The sequence below is a fragment of the Bombina bombina genome, chromosome 7 (genome assembly GCF_027579735.1).
Source record: "Bombina bombina isolate aBomBom1 chromosome 7, aBomBom1.pri, whole genome shotgun sequence".
NCBI classification, from domain to species: domain Eukaryota; kingdom Metazoa; phylum Chordata; class Amphibia; order Anura; family Bombinatoridae; genus Bombina; species Bombina bombina.
Genome location: NC_069505.1, coordinates 556,274,387 through 556,299,799, shown reverse-complemented (window position 1 = coordinate 556,299,799; position 25,413 = coordinate 556,274,387). Strand labels below are relative to the sequence as shown.

Sequence of the window (25,413 nt, the reverse complement as noted above, 5' to 3'; positions counted from 1 at the left end):
ACCTCTGCACCTTGACTTTTCCTTTCTCTTCCTAACTTCGGTCGAATGAATGGAGTGGGAGGGAGGGGAGGAGCTATCTAACAGCTTTGCTGTGGTGCTCTTTGCCTCCTCCTGCTGACCAGGAGGTGAATATCCCATTAGTAATTAAAATGATCCGTGGACTCATCGTGTCAAAAAAGAAATACATTTATCAGGTAAGCATACATTTTCTTTTTGTTGCAATGAACATTCCTAAACATTTTTATTTATTTATTTTTAGGGAAGAAGAATCCTTATACAAGTAAGTTACCTCTTTTATATAATATTTTTCTTTACATTTATTAGTGTGACCTGTCTTCTCTTTATATTCTGTGCATGTCCCGGCTCAGTAGTGTATGTGAGGAGAGGGTGACACTGTCACATTATATACTGTATCAGTGATGTGTATACATGACCTGGTGTAGTAGTGTATGTGAGGAGGGGGTGACACTGTCACATTATATGCTGTATCAGTGATGTGTATACGTGACCTGGTGTAGTAGTGTATGTGAGGGGGGTGACCCTGTCACATTATATGCTGTATCCGTGATGTGTATACATGACCTGGTGTAGTAGTGTATGTGAGGGGGTGACACTGTCACATAATATGCTGTATCAATGATGTGTATACATGACCTGGTGTAGTAGTGTATGTGAGGAGGGGGTGACACTGTCACATAATATGCTGTATCAGTGATGTGTATACATGACCTGGTGTAGTAGTGTATGTGAGGAGGGGGTGACACTGTCACATAATATGCTGTATCAGTGATGTGTATACATGACCTGGTGTACTAGTGTATGTGAGGAGGGGGTGACACTGTCACATTATATGCTGTATCAGTGATGTGTATACATGACCTGGTGTACTAGTGTATTTGAGGAGGGGGTGACACTGTCACATTATATGCTGTATCCGTGATGTGTATACATGACCTGGTGTAGTAGTGTATGTGAGGAGGGGGTGACACTGTCACATTATATGCTGTATCAGTGATGTGTATACATTACCTTGTATAGTAGTGTATGTGAGGAGGGGTGACAATATCAAATTATATGCTGTATCAGTCATGTGTATACATGACCTGGTGTAGTAGTGTATGTGAGGAGGGGGTGACACTGTAACATTATATGCTGTATCCGTGATGTGCAGGACCGTCTTTAACACAGGGCAAAAGGGGCAGCTGCCCTGGGCCCAGTCTTTGTTGAGGGGCCCTATAGTCCTAAAAAAAAAAAAAAATTTTTTTTTTTTTTTTTTTAAAGTTCATGCCAGACTGCTGATGTCATGTAACATGGGGGACACACACAGTCAGTCCTAATATTGTCACAGTCAAAAGTTCTCTGCTTATATTTATTTGTGAGAAACGGTGCCAGACCGTGCCAATGTCATGTGACATTCCAAGCTAGTGCCATGTGCTGTTTTAGATGTGCACTGTGCAGCACTGGATGCTAAGCCCTAACTAGGCATCCAGTCAATCCCACTGCATCAGAAAAGGTCCTGCTGGGGTTACCACTGTTACCAGGTAACTGCTCTGGTGGTGGGGATTGTTTCTGGGTAGGGCTGACTATAGGCGCATGCAGCCGAAAGCTGGAGTGTCAGGCACGTGAGGATTTGAGCATCTGTGCAGCTGCACACACTGCTCTCTTCAGTCTTGAGGCTGTGTGACTCGTCTGTATCCATGCAGCCTTGGGCAGACAACATCCAGTCTGCTGGTCCCCTTATCCCTGCTCTTTCTGCTGTGGCTCTAAGGTCAACTAACTGAAGTTTGTTAGGAAAACAGTGCTTTGTAGAAAGGTGTCAGTGGGAAGAATAAGTGAGTGTACACATGCCCCTCCCCCATGCAGCATTGTCTAGTGCAGGATGAGAGGGAACTTGTTCCTAGCAAAGTAGTGACATGTGCTGCTGTGGCTGATGTATAGTGTCATGCTGATACTTCACACATTAAGGTAAGGTTTATTTTTATAGTTTTTATTTCTCTCTGTTTCAGATTTTACAGCTTCCCATAGTAGTTCTACTGTTCCAGTCAGTAAACTTATATCTGTCTGCACCTCTATGCTTCCGCCTCAGTCTTTACCTTGCTTTGCTCCTGTTGGCTGCTCTAAATCTCTTTAACCAGCTAACCTCACACCAGAATCACATTCAAAAGCATATTAAATTAATCCAAAGTGGAGGAATTTATATATGTATTTACTTATTAGTACTGCTTAGGTCCAGTTTCACATATTGCAATTTTTTTTTAATGATTAGCCCAGCAGTGGATGATCCACTGCTGGGCTAATAATTTAAAAAAATATATAAAATAAATTGATTTAGTTGTTTTTTGGGATGTTGGGGTGGAGAGCGAAATTGCATGGGAGGGGGGGGGGGCCAAGAAAATGTTTGCCCGGGGTCCAGTCAATATTAAAGACGGCCCTGGTGATGTGTATACGTGACCTGGTGTAGTAATGTATGTGAGGAGGGGGTGACACTGTCACATTATATGCTGCATCAGTGATGTGTATACATGACCTGGTGTAGTAGTGTATGTGAGGAGGGGGTGACACTGTCACATTATATGCTGTATCAGTGATGTGTATACGTGACCTGGTGTAGTAGTGTATGTGAAGAGGGGGTGACACTGTCACATTATATGCTGTATCAGTGATGTGTATACATGACCTGGTGTAGTAGTGTATGTGAGGAGAGGGTGACACTGTCACATTATATACTGTATCAGTGATGTGTATACGTGACCTGGTGTAGTAGTGTATGTGAGGAGGGGGTGACACTGTCACATTATATGCTGTATCAGTGATGTGTATACGTGACCTGGTGTAGTAGTGTATGTGAGGGGGGTGACCCTGTCACATTATATGCTGTATCCGTGATGTGTATACATGACCTGGTGTAGTAGTGTATGTGAGGGGGTGACACTGTCACATAATATGCTGTATCAATGATGTGTATACATGACCTGGTGTAGTAGTGTATGTGAGGAGGGGGTGACACTGTCACATAATATGCTGTATCAGTGATGTGTATACATGACCTGGTGTAGTAGTGTATGTGAGGAGGGGGTGACACTGTCACATAATATGCTGTATCAGTGATGTGTATACATGACCTGGTGTACTAGTGTATGTGAGGAGGGGGTGACACTGTCACATTATATACTGTATCAGTGATGTGTATCCATGACCTGGTGTAGTAGTGTATGTTAGGGGGCGGTGACACTGTCACATTATATACTGTATCAGTGATGTGTATACATGACCTGGTGTAGTAGTGTATGTGAGGAGGGGGTGACACTGTCACATTATATACTGTATCAGTGATGTGTATACATGACCTGGTGTAGTAGTGTATGTTAGGGGGCGGTGACACTGTCACATTATATACTGTATCAGTGATGTGTATACATGACCTGGTGTAGTAGTGTATGTGAGGAGGGGGTGACACTGTCACATTATATGCTGTATCAGTGATGTGTATACATGACCTGGTGTAGTAGTGTATGTGAGGAGGGGGTGACACTGTCACATTATATGCTGTATCAGTGATGTGTATACATGACCTGGTGTAGTAGTGTATGTGAGGAGGGGGTGACACTGTCACATTATATGCTGTATCAGTGATGTGTATACATGACCTGGTGTATTAGTGTATGTGAGTAGGTGACACTGTCACATTATATGCTTTATCAGTGATGTGTATACATGACCTGGTGTAGTAGTGTATGTGAGGAGAGGGTGACATTGTCACATTATATGCTGTATCAGTGATGTGTATACATGACCTGGTGTAGTAGTGTATGTGAGGGGGTGACACTGTCACATAATATGCTGTATCAATGATGTGTATACATGACCTGGTGTAGTAGTGTATGTGAGGAGAGGGTGACACTGTCACATTATATGCTGTATCAGTGATGTGTATACATGACCTGGTGTAGTAGTGTATGTGAGTAGGGGGTGATGCTGTCACATTATATGCTGTATCAGTGATGTGTATACATGACCTGGTGTAGTAGTGTATGTGAGGAGGGGTGACACTGTCACATTATATACTGTATCAGTGATGTCTATACATGACCTGGTGTAATAGTGTATGTGAGGATGGGGTGACACTGTCACATTATATGCTGTATCAGTTATGTGTATACATGACCTGGTGTAGTAGTGTATGTGAGGAGGGGGTGACACTGTCACATTATATGCTGTATAAGTGATGTGTATACATGACCTGGTGTAGTAGTGTATGTGAGGAGAGGGTGACACTGTCACATTATATACTGTATCAGTGATGTGTATACATGACCTGGTGTAGTAGTGTATGTGAGGAGGGGGTAACACTGTCACATTATATGCTGTATCAGTAATGTGTATACATGACCTAGTGTAGTAGTGTATGTGAGGAGGGGGTGACCCTGTCACATTATATGCTGTATCAGTGATGTGTATACATGATCTGGTGTAGTAGTGTATGTGAGGGGATGACACTGTCACATTATATGCTGTATCAGTGATGTGTATACATGACCTGGTGAAGTAGTGTATGTGAGGAGGGGGTGACACTGTCACATTATATGCTGTATCAGTGATGTGTATACATGACCTGGTGTAGTAGTGTATGTGAGGAGGGGGTGACACTGTCACATTATATACTGTATCAGTGATGTGTATATGTGACCTGGTGTAGTAGTGTATGTGAGGAGGGGGTGACACTGTCACATTATATTCTGTATAAGTGATGTGTATACGTGACCTGGTGTAGTAGTGTATGTGAGGGGGTGACACTGTCACATTATATGCTGTTTCAGTGATGTGTATACACGATCTGGTGTAGTAGTGTATGTGAGGAGGGAGTGACACTGTCACATGACCTGTTGTAGTAGTGTATGTGAGGAGGGGGTGACACTGTCACATTATATGCTGTATTAGTGATGTGTATACATGACCTGGTGTAGTAGTGTATGTGAGGAGGGGGTGACACTGTCACATTATATGCTGTATCAGTGATGTGTATACACGATCTGGTGTAGTAGTGTATTTGAGGAGGGGTGACACTGTCACATTATATGCTGTATCAGTGATGTGTATACGTGACCTGGTGTAGTAGTGTATGTGAGGAGGGGGTGACACTGTCACATTATATGCTGTATCAGTGATGTGTATACATGACCTGGTGTAGTAGTGTATGTGAGGAGGGGATGACACTGTCACATTATATGCTGTATCAGTGATTTGTATACATGACCTGGTGTAGTAGTGTATGTGAGGGGGTGACAATATCACATTTGCTGTATCAGTGATGTGTATACGTGACCTGGTGTAGTAGTGTATGTGAGGGGGTGACACTGTCACATTATATGCTGTATTAGTGATGTGTACACATGACCTGGTGTAGTAGTGTATGTGAGGAGGGGGTGACACTGTCACATGATATGCTGTATCAGTGATGTGTATACATGACCTGGTGTAGTAGTGTATGTGAGGAGGGGATGACACTGTCACATTATATGCTGTATCAGTGATTTGTATACATGACCTGGTGTAGTAGTGTATGTGAGGGGGTGACACTGTCACATTATATGCTGTATCAGTGATGTGTATACATGACCTGGTGTAGCAGTGTATGAGAGGAGGTGACACTGTCACATTATATGCTGTATAAGTGATGTGTATACATGACCTGGTGTAGTAGTGTATGTGAGGAGGGGGTGACACTGTCACATTATATGCTGTATCAGTGATGTGTATACATGACCTGGTGTAGTAGTGTATGTGAGGAGGGGGTGACACTGTCACATTATATGGCTGTATCAGTGATGTGTATACATGACCTGGTGTAGTAATGTATGTGAGGAGGGGGTGACACTGTTACATTATATGCTGTATCAGTGATGTGTATACGTGACCTGGTGTAGTAGTGTATGTGAGGAGGGGGTGACACTGTCACATTATATGCTGTATCAGTGATGTGTATACATGACCAGGTGTAGTAGTGTATGTGAGGAGAGGGTAACACTGTCACATTATATGCTGTATCAGTGATGTGTATACATGACCACCTGGTGTAGTAGTGTATGTGAGGAGGGGGTGACACTGTCATATTATATGCTGTATCAGTGATGTGTATACATGAGCTTGTGTAGTAATGTATGTGAGGAGGGGGTGACACTGTCACATTATATGCTGTATCAGTGATGTGTATACATGACCTGGTGTAGTAGTGTATGTGAGGAGGGAGTGACACTGTCACATTATATGCTGTATCAGTGATGTGTATATATGACCTGGTGTAGTAGTGTATGTGAGGAGGGGGTGACACTGTCACATTATATACTGTATCAGTGATGTGTATATGTGACCTGGTGTAGTAGTGTATGTGAGGAGGGGGTGACACTGTCACATTATATTCTGTATAAGTGATGTGTATACGTGACCTGGTGTAGTAGTGTATGTGAGGGGGTGACACTGTCACATTATATGCTGTTTCAGTGATGTGTATACACGATCTGGTGTAGTAGTGTATGTGAGGAGGGAGTGACACTGTCACATGACCTGGTGTAGTAGTGTATGTGAGGAGGGGGTGACACTGTCACATTATATGCTGTATTAGTGATGTGTATACATGACCTGGTGTAGTAGTGTATGTGAGGAGGGGGTGACACTGTCACATTATATGCTGTATCAGTGATGTGTATACACGATCTGGTGTAGTAGTGTATTTGAGGAGGGGTGACACTGTCACATTATATGCGGTATCAGTGATGTGTATACATGACCTGGTGTAGTAGTGTATGTGAGGAGGGAATGACACTGTCACATTATATGCTGTATCAGTGATGTGTATACGTGACCTGGTGTAGTAGTGTATGTGAGGAGGGGATGACACTGTCACATTATATGCTGTATCAGTGATTTGTATACATGACCTGGTGTAGTAGTGTATGCGAGGGGGTGACAATATCACATTTGCTGTATCAGTGATGTGTATACGTGACCTGGTGTAGTAGTGTATGTGAGGGGGTGACACTGTCACATTATATGCTGTATTAGTGATGTGTACACATGACCTAGTGTAGTAGTGTATGTGAGGAGGGGGTGACACTGTCACATGATATGCTGTATCAGTGATTTGTATACATGACCTGGTGTAGTAGTGTATGTGAGGGGGTGACACTGTCACATTATATGCTGTATCAGTGATGTGTATACATGACCTGGTGTAGCAGTGTATGAGAGGAGGTGACACTGTCACATTATATGCTGTATCAGTGATGTGTATACATGACCTGGTGTAGTAGTGTATGTGAGGAGGGGGTGACACTATCACATTATATGCTGTATCAGTGATGTGTATACATGACCTGGTGTAGTAGTGTATGTGAGGAGGGGGTGACACTGTTACATTATATGCTGTATCAGTGATGTGTATACGTGACCTGGTGTAGTAGTGTATGTGAGGAGGGGTTGACACTGTCACATTATATGCTGTATCAGTGATGTGTATACATGACCAGGTGTAGTAGTGTATGTGAGGAGAGGGTAACACTGTCACATTATATGCTGTATCAGTGATGTGTATACATGACCACCTGGTGTAGTAGTGTAGGTGAGGAGGGGGTGACACTGTCATATTATAATATATTCTGTATCAGTGATGTGTATACATGACCTGGTGTAGTAGTTAGTGTATGTGAGGAGGGGGTGACACTATCACATTATATGCTGTATCAGTGATGTGTATACATGACCACCTGGTGTAGTAGTGTATGTGAGGAGGGGGTAACACTGTCATATTATATGCTGTATCAGTGATGTGTATACATGACCTGGTGTAGTAGTGTATGTGAGGAGGGGGTGACACTGTATTTTAAGACAAACCAGTTTAAGTTTAGCAGGATAAAATAGCGAGACTTGGAAGAGTAGAATGCTTAGAGAATGTGATGCCCTATTAGAATGAAGTGTATGTTTTGCAGCATGAGGTTATGCACAGTAATGAGTGTGTGAGGTCATTGGGGAGTTACCCATTAATCTGTGTCTAGTTGGGGGGCTGTCACGTCATTATTGAAGTCTGGGCATGGTTTATGCTATCAGTTGTTTTCACCCCCTATATTTTCTTTTCCAGTTGCTTCAAATAAGGATTCCTCTCCAAATAATGATTCCTCTCCAAATAATGATTCCTCTCCAGCTTCATCCACTGCCTGAGTGTAAGTTACTAAATAACTTAGCTTGATGGGATTGTATAATTATCATGTGATGCACAGGGTCACCTAGTGTGTGAGACAATGACAGTAATGCCTCATGAGAAATAAAAGTGAGTGACCATGGTACCATGTAGTAATCACACAGCATACAAATACAGTTTCTCTTGTTAAGTGTAGTCAGTCCACGGGTCATCCATTACTTATGGGATTATATCTCTTCCCCAACAGGAAGTTGCAAGAGGATCACCCAAGCAGAGCTGCTATATAGCTCCTCCCCTCACATGTCATATCGAGTCATTCTCTTGCAACCTAACTAAAGATAGGTCGTTGTGAGAGGTCTGTGGTGTTTTTAAACTTAGTTTATTTCTTCAATCAAAAGTTTGTTATTTTAAATGGCACCGGAGTGTGCTGTTTGTTCTCAGGCAGCATTAGAAGAAGAATCTGCCTGCGTTTTCTATGATCTTAGCAGACGTAACTAAGATCCACTGGCTGTTCTCATACAATCTGAGGAGTGAGGTAACTTCAGAACAGGGGAATAGCATGCAGGGCCCCCCTGCAAAGGAGGTATGTGCAGTAAATTATTTTTCTAAGGAATGGAATTGACTGAGAAAATACTGCTAATACCAATGTAATGTAAGTTCAGCCTTAAATGCAGTGGTAGCGACTGGTATTAGGCTGATGAGTGTGTGTACACTGAAGTATTTTTCTAGGGAATGGAATTTTACTCAGAAAATTCTGTTAATACTGAAGTAATGTATGAGCCTTCAATGCAGTAAAAGCGACTGGTAGCAGGCTTATTAATAACACTTCATAGTTTTTAAAACAAAACGTTTACTAACATGTTAATCGTTTTTTGTGAGGTACTTGGTGATAAAACTTATTGGGCATGATTTTTACCACATGGCTATCTTTGTTTTCTGCATAGAAACAGTTTACTGAGCTTCCCCACTGTTGTAATATGGGTGGGAGGGGCCTATTTTAGCGCTTTTTTGCGCAGTAAAAATTCAGTCACAATCTTCCTATTTCATCCTCCATGATCCAGGATGTCTCTACAGAGCTCAGGGGTCTTCAAAATTCGTTTTGAGGGAGGTAATCAGTCACAGCAGACCTGTGACAGTGTGTTTGACTGTGATAAAAACGTTAATTATATAATTGTTATCCGTTTTTTGGATATTAAGGGGTTAATCATCCTTTTGCTGGTGGGTGCAATCCTTTGCTAGCTTAATACACTTAATGTGAAAATTTGGTTGCTATAACTAATTTGGTTCATTGTTATTTCAACTGTGACAGCTTTTTGTGCCTCTTAAAGGCGCAGTAGCGTTTTTTATATTGCTTGTAAATTTATTTGAAAGTATATTCCAAGCTTGCTAGTCACATTGCTAGTTTGTTTAAACATGTCTGACACAGATGAATCTTTTTGTTCACTATGTTTAAAGGCCTATGTGGAGCCCAATAGAAATTTGTGTACTCAATGCATTGATGTCACTTTAAATAAAAGTCAATCTTTACATGTAAAGAAATTATCACCAGACAACGAGGGGGAAGTTATGCCGACTAACTCTCCTCACGTGTCAGTACCTTCGCCTCCCGCTCAGGAGGTGCGTGATATTGTGGCGCCAAGTACATCAGAGAGGCCCATACAAATCACTTTGCAAGACATGGCTACTGTTATGACAGAGGTATTATCTAAATTGCCAGAATTAAGAGGCAAGCGCGATTGCTCTGGGTTAAGGACAGAGCGCGCTGATAATGGGAGAGCCATGTCCGATACTGCGTCACAATTTGCAGAACATGAGGACGGAGAGCTTCATTCTGTGGGTGACGGATCTGATCCAGGCAGACTGGATTCAGAGATTTCTAATTTTAAATTTAAGCTTGAGAACCTCCGCGTGTTGCTAGGGGAGGTATTAGCGGCTCTGAATGATTGTAACACGGTTGCAATTCCAGAGAAATTATGTAGGCTGGATAAATACTATGCGGTACCGGTGTGTACTGACGTTTTTCCTATACCTAAGAGGCTTACAGAGATTATTAGCAAGGAGTGGGATAGGCCCGGTGTGCCCTTTTCCCCCCCTCCTATATTTAGGAAAATGTTTCCAATAGACGCCACCACACAGGACTTATGGCAGACGGTCCCTAAGGTGGAGGGAGCAGTTTCTACTTTGGCTAAGCGTACCACTATCCCGGTAGAGGATAGTTGTGCCTTTTCAGATCCAATGGATAAAAAATTAGAAGGTTACCTTAAGAAAATGTTTGTTCAACAAGGTTTTATCTTACAGCCCCTTGCATGCATTGCGCCTGTCACTGCTGCGGCGGCATTCTGGTTTGAGTCTCTGGAGGAGGCCATTCGCACAGCTCCATTGGATGAAATTATGAACAAGCTTAAAGCACTTAAGCTAGCTAACGCATTTGTTTCTGATGCCGTCGTGCATTTAATCAAACTTACGGCTAAGAACTCCGGATTCGCCATCCAAGCGTGCAGAGCGCTGTGGCTTAAATCCTGGTCAGCTGATGTGACTTCTAAATCTAAATTGCTTAATATTCCTTTCAAAGGGCAGACCTTATTCGGGCCCGGCTTGAAAGAAATTATCGCTGACATTACGGGAGGTAAGGGCCATGCTCTGCCTCAGGACAGGGCCAAATCAAAGGCTAAACAGTCTAATTTTCGTGCCTTTCGTAACCTCAAGGCAGAAGCAGCATCAACTTCCTCCGCTCCAAAACAGGAAGGAGCTGTTGCTCGCTACAGACAGGGCTGGAAAGCTAACCAGTCCTGGAACAAGGGCAAGCAGGCCAGAAAACCTGCTGCTGCCCCTAAGACAGCATGAAGTGAGGGCCCCCTATCTGGAAACGGATCTAGTGGGGGGCAGACTTTCTCTCTTTGCCCAGGCTTGGGCAAGAGATGTCCAGGATCCCTGGGCGTTGGAGATCATATCTCAGGGATATCTTCTGGACTTCAAAGCTTCTCCTCCACAAGGGAGATTTCATCTTTCAAGGTTATCAGCAAACCAAATAAAGAAAGAGGCGTTTCTACGCTGTGTTAAAGACCTCTTACTAATGGGGGTGATCCACCCAGTTCCGCGGACGGAACACGGGCAAGGATTCTATTCAAATCTATTTGTGGTTCCCAAAAAAGAGGGAACCTTCAGACCAATCTTGGACTTAAAGATCCTAAACAAATTCCTAAGAGTTCCATCATTCAAAATGGAAACTATTCGAACCATCCTACCCATGATCCAAGAGGGTCAGTACATGACCACAGTGGACTTAAAGGATGCCTACCTTCACATACCGATTCACAAGGATCATTACCGGTATCTAAGATTTGCCTTCCTAGACAGGCATTACCAGTTTGTAGCTCTTCCCTTCGGATTGGCTAAGGCACCAAGAATCTTTACAAAGGTTCTGGGCTCACTTCTGGCGGTACTAAGACCGCGAGGCATAGCGGTGGCTCCGTACCTAGACGACATTCTGATACAAGCGTCAAGTTTTCAAACTGCCAAGTCTCATACAGAGATAGTTCTGGCATTTCTGAGGTCGCATGGGTGGAAGGTGAACGTGGAAAAGAGTTCTCTATTGCCACTTACAAGGGTTCCCTTCCTAGGAACTCTTATAGATTCTGTAGAGATGAGAATTTACCGGACGGAGTGACGGAGGCCAGGTTATCAAAACTTCTAAATGCTTGCCGTGCCCTTCATTCCATTCCACACCCGTCAGTAGCTCAGTGTATGGAGGTAATCGGCTTAATGGTAGCGGCAATGGACATAGTACCATTTGCGCGCCTGCATCTCAGACCGCTGCAATTGTGCATGCTAAGTCAGTGGAATGGGGATTACTCAGATTTGTCCCCTCTGCTAAATCTGGATCAAGAGACCAGAGATTCTCTTCTATGGTGGCTTTCTCGGCCACATCTGTCCAAGGGGATGTCCTTTCGCAGGCCAAATTGGACGATTGTAACAACAGACGCCAGCCTTCTAGGTTGGGGCGCAGTCTGGAATTCCCTGAAGGCTCAGGGATCATGGACTCAGGAGGAGAAGCTCCTCCCAATAAATATTCTGGAGTTAAGAGCAATATTCAATGCGCTTCTAGCTTGGCCTCAGTTAGCAACTCTGAGGTTCATCAGATTTTAGTCGGACAACATCACGACTGTGGCTTACATCAACCATCAAGGGGGAACCAGGAGTTCCCTAGCGATGTTGGAAGTCTCAAAGATAATTCGCTGGGCAGAGTCTCACTCTTGCCACCTGTCAGCGATCTACATCCCAGGCGTGGAGAACTGGGAGGCGGATTTTCTAAGTCGCCAGACTTTTCATCCGGGGGAGTGGGAACTTCATCCGGAGGTCTTCGTTCAACTGATTCATCGTTGGGGCAAACCAGATCTGGATCTCATGGCGTCTCGCCAGAACGCCAAGCTTCCTTGTTACGGATCCAGGTCCAGGGACCCGGGAGCGGTGCTGATAGATGCTCTGACAGCACATTGGGTCTTCAACATGGCTTATGTGTTTCCACCATTTCCGATGCTTCCTCGATTGATTGCCAAGATCAAACAGGAGAGAGCATCAGTGATTCTGATAGCGCCTGCGTGGCCACGCAGGACCTGGTATGCAGACCTAGTGGACATGTCGTCCTGTCCACCGTGGTCTCTGCCTCTGAGGCAGGACCTTCTAATTCAGGGTCCTTTCAACCATCCAAATCTAATTTCTCTGAGGCTGACTGCATGGAGATTGAACGCTTGATTCTATCAAATCGTGGCTTCCCGGAGTCGGTTATTGATACCTTAATACAGGCTAGGAAACCTGTTACCAGAACAATTTACCATAAGATATGGCGTAAATATTTATATTGGTGCGAATACAAGAGTTACTCATGGAGTAAGGTTAGGATTCCTAGGAAATTGTCTTTTCTACAAGAGGGTTTAGAAAAGGGTTTATCTGCTAGTTCGTTAAAGGGACAGATTTCGGCTCTGTCTATTCTTCTGCACAAACGTCTGGCAGAAGTTCCAGACGTTCAGGCTTTTTGTCAGGCTTTGGCTAGGATTAAGCCTGTGTTTAAGACTGTTGCTCCGCCGTGGAGCTTAAACTTAGTTCTTAACGTTCTGCAAGGCGTTCCGTTTGAACCCCTTCATTCCATTGATATCAAGCTGTTATCTTGGAAAGTTCTGTTTTTGATGGCTATTTCCTCGGCTCGAAGAGTCTCTGAGTTATCTGCCTTACATTGTGATTCTCCTTATCTGATTTTTCATTCAGACAAGGTAGTTCTGCGTACTAAACCTGGGTTCTTACCTAAGGTAGTTTCTAACAGGAATATCAATCAAGAAATTGTTGTTCCATCATTGTGTCCTAACCCTTCTTCAAAGAAGGAACGACTTTTGCATAATCTGGACGTTGTCCATGCCCTGAAGTTCTATTTGCAGGCAACTAAAGATTTTCGTCAAACTTCTTCCCTGTTTGTCATTTACTCTGGACAGAGGAGAGGTCAAAAGGCTTCGGCTACCTCTCTCTCTTTTTGGCTTCGTAGCATAATACGTTTAGCCTATGAGACTGCTGGACAGCAGCCTCCTGAAAGGATTACAGCTCATTCTACTAGAGCTGTGGCTTCCACCTGGGCCTTTAAAAATGAGGCCTCTGTTGAACAGATTTGCAAGGCTGCAACTTGGTCTTCACTTCACACTTTTTCAAAATTTTACAAATTTGACACTTTTGCTTCTTCGGAGGCTGTTTTTGGGAGAAAGGTTCTACAGGCAGTGGTTCCTTCCGTGTAAAGATCCTGCCTTGTCCCTCCCATCATCCGTGTACTTTTAGCTTTGGTATTGGTATCCCATAAGTAATGGATGACCCGTGGACTGACTACACTTAACAAGAGAAAACATAATTTATGCTTACCTGATAAATGTATTTCTCTTGTAGTGTAGTCAGTCCACGGCCTGCCCTGTCTTTTACGGCAGATCTAAATTTTAATTAAACTCCAGTCACCACTGCACCCTATGGTTTCTCCTTTCTCGTCTTGTTTCGGTCGAATGACTGGATATGACATGTGAGGGGAGGAGCTATATAGCAGCTCTGCTTGGGTGATCCTCTTGCAACTTCCTGTTGGGGAAGAGATATAATCCCATAAGTAATGGATGACCCGTGGACTGACTACACTACAAGAGAAATAAATTAATCAGGTAAGCATAAATTATGTTTTTTATAGAGTTCTGTGTATTTAGCTGACCCTGGCTGCTCATTAAATAAATAATGACTTTTGCTAAAAAGATAGGGAATAAAGGGTTAATTGTCAGTTTAAGCTGATCCCTGCAGGCTGCCCTGCTTTATTATTATTATTATTATCTGTTATTTGTAGAGCGCCAACAGATTCCGCAGCACCAATACTGTAGTCCTGTAGTATAGTGAGAGCGTCACACTGACATTGCACAAATTATGTCTGGGGAAGTCTGCCCGTATGATGATGTTTCAGCTGCACCAGTCAGTGTATCACTGTGTGACACTCATGTCATGTGGTTCACACAGCCAATCAGCTTCCATAACACAAAACAGGTGTATAATATTAGTGAGATATTAGCCCTATTGACAGGTGGTGAGGGAGAAGTAGATTGTCATAGTTGAGGTATAATTGATGGATGGGAACTAGAGACGTGCATTAGGCAGTTTTGTTCACCAGTGAATGCGGAAGTAGGCAGCTGCTTGCGGCATTAGTTTCTTTTCGGAGCCAAATTTCTTCTTGTGAAAGTAAAATACACTAAGATTTGTGTAAATCCAGATATTGGTGTGTTTCACTTTCACAAGAAGAAATTTGGCTCCAGAAAAAAACATTGCCGCAAGCGTCTGCCTATTGTCCTTTGTCATAGTGTTCACTGGATGCAAAACCAGAATAGGATTAAAGTTGATTTTCCAGGAAACAAAATACTGAACACGATTAATATTTATTAAAGTTCAATCGTCAAAAAGTCACCATATAAAGTCCATCAAAGATGGTCCCTCAGGACAAAGGCGCCCTCTAGAGGCTTCCGTCGATGGTTAAGGAGAGATACACCAGGATCAGCTCTTCTTGGAACAAAGTGGAGAAACTGCAAACATGAAAAAACAGAAAAAGGCGCTCAAATGGTACAGAAGATCACAACAGTTGTTGGAAATTGTATCAATACATCACTCTGCAGAATGATACTCACAAAAGCGCCGCACTATGTGGCAGTGCAAGTCAGGCAGGCTGGATAGATCAGAGCCCACCAGCTGGCTCACTCCAGATCGTGGATATACCAATGGTGCTGCAAAATAAAATGCAAGGAGGGAGGGGGAAGGGTACTCCAATAGCGCATGAAATCACTACAAAATAGAAAAAAATCCCAAAGACCCTCCAAAGAATATACTCACAAAAGTGGCGCACTATATTGCAGTGCATATTCACTGCCTGCGGAGAGAGTGCCATAAGCACTTTGAAACGCGTTGCAGATTATATTCAAGTTTTTATATTTTTTTGCTCCAATAAATAGTCCTCTATGCATAGAGGTAAGTTTGGTTTTTTATCTAAAACTGTGAGTGTTTCTTTTACAAGATGTACCGAGTCCACGGTTTTCATCCTTACTTGTGGGATATAATCCTCCTGTTAACAAGAAGTGGCAAAGAGCACCACAGCAGAGCTGCCACATAGCCCCCTCCCTTAACTCCTCCCCCCAGTCATTCTCTTTGCCTATGTTTCATAGGAAGTAGGTAAAGTTTAAGAGGTGATGAAATATTAGTTTTTAGTTTCTTCAAGCAAGAATTTTTTATTTTCAAATGGTACCGGAGTGCACTATTTTTCCTCAGGCAGAACATGGAAGAAGAATTCTGCCTTGAGTCGGATGATTTCAGCAATTGTAACTGAGATCAATGTTCCCTTCCCACAAGATGTCTGAGGCATACAGAGAAATCTTCAGAGTGGGGAGCGGTTTGTTGCTGCAAGCAACTTTGAGGTATGTGCAGTCTAATTTCATTCTGAGAAGACCCGGTTCAGAATTGACAGACATGAAGGTACATACTAGTGGGGCAAGCAGTAGTCCGGTCAGAATGGGACTAGTCCCTTGTGTAACATAACTATACTTTTGAAATACACATAATATGTTAAAAATGGGCATTGTTCCAATAACTATGTGTATGTGTTGTGAGACACTGTGTGTTAACCTGGCAGACATTGTATAAGGGCTGTTCCGTTTTTATTATATGGGGGTTCCACATGGCTTTTGTTTGATGTGATAAAGCATGGCTTTTACTAGAAACCGCTTCCCATGCGGCTTGGTATGCTCAACTCCCATCGTAGTAGATGTGCGGGGCCTAATTTTCGCGCCTCAGTGTGCAGTGAGAGCCGAAGGAAACAGCTTACAGAGGTTTACTCCGGGTGTTAGACAGCCTGCCTAATTGTTTTCCAGATCTTTCCTTTTTACGCTGAAGGGCAGGTAGGCGCCACAGCAGAGCTGTGGCGAGGTGCAGTTAGATTAAACGTTTGTGCAAAGTAACATTTTTTTTACTGGTGGGCCTTAAAGTCATCACAAGGGTTAAAATTGTTCCTTACTTGGGGTACCCTTCCTATCAAAATTGGTCATTTTGAATAATGTTTGGGCACTTTTGCAGACTGTGTACACTTTTTTTCCTTAAAGGTACAGTAAAGTTTTTTCAAAAATCGTTTTTCTCATATAATAAAATTTTTCCAAGACTTGTGCTGTTTTTATTAGTCTGCTCAACATGTCTGACAATGAAGAAAGTCAGTGTTCTATGTGTTTAGAAGTCTTTGTGGAACCCCCCCTTACATTGTGTCCTACTTGTACTGACAGGGCCTTACACTGTAAAGATCATATTTTAGGTATTGATAGTGTGTCTAAAGATGATTCTCAGTCTGAAGAGAACTAGGACATGCCGCCTAATGATGCTCAAGTGTCTCAATCCGTAACACCTGCACAAGAGACGCCAAGTACTTCCAGTGCGTCTACTTCTTTTACCCTGCAGGATATGGCGGCAGTAATGTCTAATACCCTTACAGAGGTACTGTCTAAACTGCCAGGGTTGCAGGGTAAACGCAGTAGGTCAGGTTTGGAGGCAAACGCTGAACCTTCTGATGCTTTAGTGCCTATTTCCGATGCACCTTCACTATGCTCTGATGTGGGTGTTAGGGATTTTATGTCTGAGGGAGAATGTTCAGAATCAGGGACCCAAATTCCTCTTACAGACTCGGACACTCCGTCCTTTAAATTTAAATTAGAACACCTCCGCCTGTTGCTCAGGGAGGTTTTGGCAACTCTAGACGATTGCGATCCTATCATAATTCCCCCAGAAAAATTGTGTAAAATGGATAAATATTTAGAAGTGCCTACTTACACGGATGTATTTCCAGTTCCTAAAAGAATTGTGGAAATAAGAGGGAATGGGATAGACCAGGTATACCTTTTTCTCCCCCTCCTAACTTTAAGAAAATGTTTTCGATATCTGATGCCATGCGGGACTCCTGGCAACTTGTCCCTAAGGTAGAAGGAGCTATCTCCACTCTAGCAAAGCGTACAACGATACCCATTGAGGACAGTTGTGCTTTTAAAGACCCCATGGATAAAAAATTAGAGGGTCTTCTAAGGAAATTATTTGTTCAACAGGGTTTTCTCCTACAGCTGACAGCCTGCATTGTTACAGTAACTACGGCAGCGGCTTTCTGATTTGACGCCCTGGAGGAGTTTCTGAATGTAGAGACCCCCTTAGAGGAAATTCTAGACAAAATTAAGGCTTTTAAATTAGCTGATTCTTTTATTACCGACGCTGCTTTTCAGATTGCAAAATTAGCAGCGAAGAATGCAGGCTTTGCCATTCTGGCGCGCAGAGCGTTATGGCTAAAGTCGTGGTCTGCTGACGTATTGTCTAAATCTAAGCTTTTAACTATTCCCTTCAAGGGTAAGACCCTATTCGGGCCTGAGCTGAAGGAAATCATTTCTGACATTACAGGAGGTAAGGGACACGCCCTACCTCAGGATAAATCCCTCTAGACGAGGGGTAGACAAAATAATTTTCGTTCCTTTCGAAATTTTAGAGGAGTTTCCTCGACTCCCAGTTCCTCTGCTAAGCAGGAAGGGAACTTTACCTCAATCCAAGTCGGTCTGGAGACCTAACCAGGCCTGGAATAAAGGTAAACAAAACAAGAAGCCCGCTGCTGCTACCAAGACAGCATGAAGGGGCAGCCCCATTGTTCAAGATGGAGACCATTCGTACGATCTTACCAAAGATTCAGGAGGGTCAATATATCACCACTGTGGACCTGAAGGACGCGTACCTTCACATTCCTATCCACAAGGATCATCATCAGTTTCTGAGATTTGCCTTCCAGGACAAACATCAGTTTGTGGCTCTTCCCTTCGGGTTGGCCACGGCTCCCAGGATCTTCACAAAGGTTCTAGGGTCCCTTCTAGCGGTTCTCAGGCCGCGAGGTATAGCAGTGGCGCCCTATCTGGATGATATCTTGATCCAGGCGTCAACCTATCATCTGTCCAAATCTCACACGGACATCGTGTTGTCATTTCTAAGAACTCACGAGTGGAAAGTGAACGTAGAAAATGGTTCACTAGCCCCTCAAACAAGAGTTCCATTCCTAGGAACTCTAATAGACTCAGTAAACATGAAAATATTTCTGACGGAGGTCAGAAAATCAAAGATTCTAAATACTTGCCGAATTCTGCAGTCCCTTCACCAGCCAACAGTGGCATAGTGTATGGAAGTTATCAGCCTAATGGTAGCAGCAATGGACATTTCCGTTTGCTCGCTTTCATCTCAGACTACTACAACTGTGCATGCTCAGGCAGTGGAATGGGGATTATGCAAATTTGTCTCCTCAAATAATTCTGGACCAGGAGACCAGAGGTTCTCTTCAGTGGTGGTTGTCACTAGACCATCTGTCCCAGGGGATGTGCTTTCGCAGGCCATCTTGGGTTATAGTAACGACAGACGCCAGCCTCCTGGGCTGGGGTGCAGTCTGGAATTCCGTAAAGGCTCAGGGTGTGTGGACTCAGGCGGAGTCTCAACTGCCAATCAATATTCTGGAACTGAGAGCGATATTCAACGTGCTCCAGGTGTGGCGTCAGTTGGCTTCAGCCAAATTCATAAGATTCCAGTCGGACAACATCACGACTGTGGCGTACATCAATCATCAGGGGGGAACGAGGAGTTCTCTAGCGATGATAGAAGTATCAAAAATAATCCGATGGGTGGAGACTCACTCTTGCCATCTCTCTGCGATCTACATCCCAGGAGTAGAGAACTGGGACGCGGATTTCCTAAGTCGTCAGACTTTTCATCCAGGAGAGTGGGAACTCCACCCGGAGGTGTTTGCTGCTGTGATTCATCAATGGAGCACACCGGAATTGGATCTGATGGCATCTCGACAGAATGCCAAAACTTCCTCTTTACGGGTCCAGATCAAGGGTCCCCCAGGCGGTCCTGATAGATGCTCTAGCAGTACCTTGGTCGTTCAACCTGGCCTATGTGTTTCCACCTTTTCCTCTCCTGCCTCGTGTTATCGCAAGGATCAAACAGGAAAGGGCTTCAGTAATTCTAATAGCTCCTGCGTGGCCACGCAGGACCTGGTATGCAGATCTAGTGGACATGTCGTCTCTGCCGCCATAGAAACTGCCATTGAGACAGGACCTTCTCATTCAGGGTCCGTTCCAACATCCAAATATAACTTCTCTGCAACTGACTGCTTGGAGATTGAACGCTTGATTTTATCTAAGCGGGGTTTCTCTGAGTCGGTTATTGACACTCTGATTCAGGCTCGTAAGCCGGTCACTAGAAAAATTTACCATAAAATATGGCGTAAATATCTTTATTGGTGCGAATCCAAGGGCTACTCATGGAGTAAGGTTAGGATTCCAAGGATTTTATCGTTTCTCCAAGAAGGATTGGAGAAGAAATTATCAGCTAGTTCCTTAAAGGGACAAATTTCTGCTTTGTCAATTTTACTTCATAAGCGTCTGGCAGATGTTCCAGAAGTTCAGGCTTTTTGTCAGGCTTTAATCAGAATCAAGCCTGTGTTTAAAACTATTGCTCTGCCATGGAGTTTAAATTTAGTTCTTAATGTTCTTCAAGGGGTTCCGTTTGAACCCATGCATTCCATAGATGTTAAACTGTTATCTTGGAAAGTTTTGTTCCTTGTTGCTATCTCTTCTGCTCGAAGAGTTTCTGAGCTTTCTGCGTTACAATGTGATTCACCTTATCTTATATTCCATTCTGGTAAGGTGGTTTTGCGTACTAAACCTGGATTCCTTCCAAAGGTTGTTTCAAATAAGAATATTAATCAAGAAATCGTGGTTCCTTCCTTGTGTCCTAATCCTTCCTCTAAGAAGGAACGTCTGTTGCGTAATCTGGACGTGGTCCGTGCTTTGAATATTTTTTTACAAGCAACCAAGGTATTTCGTCAAACATCTTCTCTCTTTGTTGTTTATTCTGGAAGAAGGAGAGGTCATAAAGCTACGGCTACCTCTCTTTCCTTTTGGCTCAAAAGCATTATCCGTCTGGCATATGAGACTGCTGGACAGCAGCCTCCTGAAAGGATTACGGCTCATTCCACTAGGGCTGTGGCTTCCACAATGCTTCTGTTGAGCAGATTTGTAAGGCTGCGACTTGGTCTTCCCTTCATACTTTTTCATACTTTTTCCAAATTTTCCAATTTTGATACTTTTGCTTCATCTGAGGCTATTTTTGGGAGAAAGGTTTTTCAAGCAGTGGTGCCTTCCGTTTAGGTTCCTGTCTTGTCCCTCCCTTTCATCCGTGTCCTAAAGCTTTGGTATTGGTATCCCACAAGTAAGGATGAAAAACGTTGACTCGGTACATCTTGTAAAAGAAAAGGAAATTTATGCTTACCTGATAAATTTATTTCTTTTACGATGTACCGAGTCCACAGCCCACCCTGTTCATTAAGACAGGATTTATTTTCTCTTCAGTCACCTCTGCACCTTTTTTAGTTTTTCCCTTTCTCTTCCTATACCTTCGGTCGAATGTCTGGGGGGAGGAGTTAAGGGAGGAGCTATGTGGCAGCTCTGCTGTGGTGCTCTTTGCTACTTCCTGTTAACAGGAGGATTATATCCCACAAGTAAGGATGAAAACCGTGGACTCAGTACATCGTAAAAGAAATAAATTTATCAGGTAAGCATAAATTTCCTTTTTTTTAACTTTTATTTCAATTGTGGATCTGGTACCTGTTTGCCTGAGTGAGCTAGCTGGTGGGCTCATATTAACCCAGCTGGTCTGACTTGCACTGCAATATAGTGCGCCACTTTTGTGAGTACATTCTTTGGAGGGTCTTTGGGATTGTTCTCTATGTTGTAGTGATTTCATGCACTATTGGAGCACCCTTCCCCTTCACTCCTTGCATTTTATTTTACAGCACCATTGGTATATCCATGATCTGGAGTGAGCCAACTGGTGGGCTCTGATCTATCCTGCCTGACTTGCACTGCCACATAGTGCGCCGCTTTTGTGAGTATCATTCTGTAGAGTGATGTATTGATACAATTTCTAACAATTGTTGTGATCTTCTGCACCATTGGGGCCCATTTTTCTGTTTTTTTCATATTTGCAATCATCAAAAAGCTCAATTAGATAAAATGAATATTTAAGTTGAAATAATTCATTAAAATTAATATATACAATACTAACATATTATTTACAGAACGTTAATAAGTATAAATCTATAAATACAGATATAAATGTAGTTTAAAGTTTCATAATGCTGTAAGATTATTTAATAAAATATATATATAGCTATGTTAGTGTATTAGTGGTAATACCACCCTGTAACCCTAAGGTTTGTGCAGCTACTGACTCTATCTGGTGCCATCTCACCAGCTTGTTATTATAATCATGTATGCGCTGATACATTTTATACCCTGTTTTTGTTATTACACGGCCTAAATACAAACATGACCTATAAACTAACTAATGTAACTTATAATGTACTAATAAATCCTGTTTTATGTTTATTTCAGGGCCACAAGTCACACACAGACAAGTGACAAATACTGAAGGATCCATCAGAAATTTAGTGGGAGGAGTCACATCCCTTCTTGCGTGCGCTGTGTGTTTATATCATGCACATACAGCGGACTGTGTCACATACACATCTGTAATAAGCCGATTTTACATTATATGTCATTTTTACTGTCATTCCTCTATCTGCTCTAAATTCATCTCACACACAATTATGTCATTCAGTACATTATTCATTCACTTACTGAACTAGGAATTTAGGAGCAAGTTTGTTTATTTGTAATTTTAATTTAAATAGTGGGGGGTTTTCTTGGAATTTGCAGAACTAATGAAGATTTGTAAAAACATTTCCAATTCTTTATGTCAAGAGCTAAATCTTTAAAACAGATACATTGGGGCCGATTTTATATTATTTATGCCCCTGTTTTCGTGCAAGCCTTCAGGCTCACCGGAAACAGCAGTTATGAAGCTGTGGTCTAAAGACCACTGCTCCATAACTGGTCCGCCTGCTCTGAGGCTGCGGACATCAATCCGCCTGATCCTATACGATCGAGATGATTGACACCCCCTGCTAGCGGCCGATTGACCCCAAATCTGCGGGGGGCGGCATTGCACAAGCAGTTCACAAGAACGGCTTGTGCAATGATAAATGCCGGCAGCGTATGCTGTCGGCATTTATCGATGTGCGGCGGACATGATACGCTACATTGTATCATGTCTGCTCACACTATAATAAATCGGCCCCAATGTCTGAAAATCCAGTTTTTTTTATATCATCCCGAATACATCATATAACAACAACGCCTGACAGTTTATTACACATGAATTACTGGGCTACCTATGTTAAACTGAGTACAGTGCAAGTATACTCACAGTATAGACAGCAGCGCATATGTAACAACTATATCTAATACATAAGCATTACATGATCAGTTAGCAATTAAATGCTGGTAGTTTGCAAAAACTGAATCTGGTTTTAATTTGAATTTAAATTTGAAAAGGAAAAATCCTGCTATACCCAGAGCTAATATTTGTACAGTGTTTTATATAAATATAAGAAAAATAGCTAATTTTAGGTTAAAGTCATTGTATGATGTTGACAAGTTGCAGGACAAATAAGTACAAAGCAGAATCCCTATAATTAATGTAATTAATTCTTAACCAACAAAACATTTGACCAATCACATATCAGTTTTTTTTCTTACAATAATGAGAGCACATTTTATAAAGTTGCAAGGACACAAATATAAATATCACACATATAAATTAATGTGACATCACAAGTGGCATTAGTTATTTTAGACTATAAAGTATTTGGAGAGAATTAAAGGGACAGTATACACTCATTTTCATATAACTGCATGTAATAGACACTACTATAAAGAATAAGATGCACAGATACGGATATAAAAATCCAGTATAAAACTGTTTAAAAACTTACTTAGAAGCTGTCAGTTTGGCTCTGTTGGCTGTTAGCTGGAAAGCCCACTGCAAGTGGCAAATAAGACACTCCCCCCTCCCCCTTCTTTTGCATATAAAAAGACCCTTTACACAAACAGGAGCAAGCTGGAGAAGGTAGCTGACGGTATTCACATAAAACTTTGGGGCTTGGTTAGGAGTCTGAAAAACAGAGCAATGTTATTTAAAAATAAGCAAAACTATACATTTATTTTTTTTAAAAACTTTATGGGCTATATAAATAGATCAACTACAAGACATTTATGCAAAGAAAAAATGAGTGTATAATGTCCCTTTAATGGATTCACATTGTTTCATTTTTGGAGACTCTAAAACAGGGTTGTCCACCTTTTATCTTTAAGGTCTGTAAAACTTTGTGATAAAATCCTAGCACCTCACTTACCTGTGCTCACTTAGGATGCTCTTTAAGGGACATTGTACCTTAGATTTCTCTTTGCATAAATGTTTTGTAGGTGATCCATTTATACAGCCCATCTGGTAGTTTTAATTGTGCTGATTTTTAGACTCCTAACCAAGCCCCAAAGTATTAGATGCATACTGATGTCTACAGATTCCTGCGGCCACTATTTCTATAATCTCTATTTTAATATGCAGGGAAGGGGAGAGTCTGCTCTTCATGTTTTCCCAGCCCCCTTCTGTGAGTGTCCCAGCCTAGCTTCATCAACAGTGCTACACTAGGTGTCAAACTGGGAGTTTCTATGTACACTTTTAAAAGGTGTTACTGGATTTTCAGATCAGTATCTGTGCATATTCTGCTTTATAGTAGAGTCTATTATATGTAGTAATATGATAATTGGTGTATGCTGCCTGTTTAACATCTGGTTTGTCTGCAAACCTCAAGGATAAATATTGGAAAAACCTGATCCTAAAACATACATATTGATCACAAGACTGTCTTTACCCAGGAATTATGATGTAAATAATTTAAACCTGATTTTTTAAAATTAAATTTATAAATAAAATATTTTTTAAAAAACAAATAAAGTTTCTTCACTTTTGTGATATTGTCTACTTATTTATAAAATGACTTTTGTTTCTGAAGATTAAAGCAAGCAACAGACTCTTCTTCTTCAAGCACTGAATTTTCTAGTAGTTCTTTATTGTCCCTTTAACTAATAACGATTATTTAAAATTAAACAAATAAAGTCAAAATTATTCAGTCTTTTATATATGACCCTTTTTGAGGCACCAGTTCCTACTGAGCATCTGCAAGAGTTTGCAGTATAAATGTATATTGACCTCTGATTGGCTAATGTCACATGATACAGGTGACAGGGAAATTGAACTAAATTTGAAATTTGTCAGAAAAAATCTACTGCTCATTTAAAATGTAGAGTAAGTGCTATTGCATTGTCTTGTTATTATGCAATTATTTAGTATTTAATGGTTCTTTAATCATTTTATCCAATAACGATTATGAATGGGGAGACTGTGTAAAATCTGGTCACATTTTTTTGATTAGTGTCATTTTTATTTGTAACTGGTATGTTGTGAGTGTTTTATCTGAGAGCCTATTGCACAGGGGCAACGGGGGCCACCTAGCAGGGTTACCTATAGGGGTGTGGGTGTTGTGAGGGGGTTTTGTAGTGGGGATTAACAGGGAGGGGGTTAATATGGGGAGGTCACTGTTAGGACATTGAGGAGGGATTGGGTTATTATAACTAATGGGGGTGAGGAGAGGTCATGATTAGGTGTAATTGTGAGACAGAGGAAACCAGGTCATCCGTTATCTGACATTA

At 42.1% G+C, this 25,413-nt stretch overlaps 1 protein-coding gene across 2 annotated transcripts in view; it reads left to right on the top strand.

Annotated features, from left to right (window-relative positions):
• LOC128667034 (H-2 class I histocompatibility antigen, Q9 alpha chain) overlaps positions 1-24,603 on the top strand; it is a 448,039-nt gene extending 423,436 nt beyond the window's left edge. For both annotated transcript variants that reach the window (XM_053721897.1, XM_053721896.1), the window contains 3 exons: positions 260-280; positions 8,132-8,213; positions 22,195-24,603. In XM_053721897.1, the coding sequence (XP_053577872.1) occupies positions 260-280; positions 8,132-8,211 (101 nt within the window). In that variant the 3' untranslated portion in view covers positions 8,212-8,213; positions 22,195-24,603. The remainder of the gene's footprint in view (positions 1-259; positions 281-8,131; positions 8,214-22,194) is intronic.
• Positions 24,604-25,413: the final 810 nt, after the last annotated feature.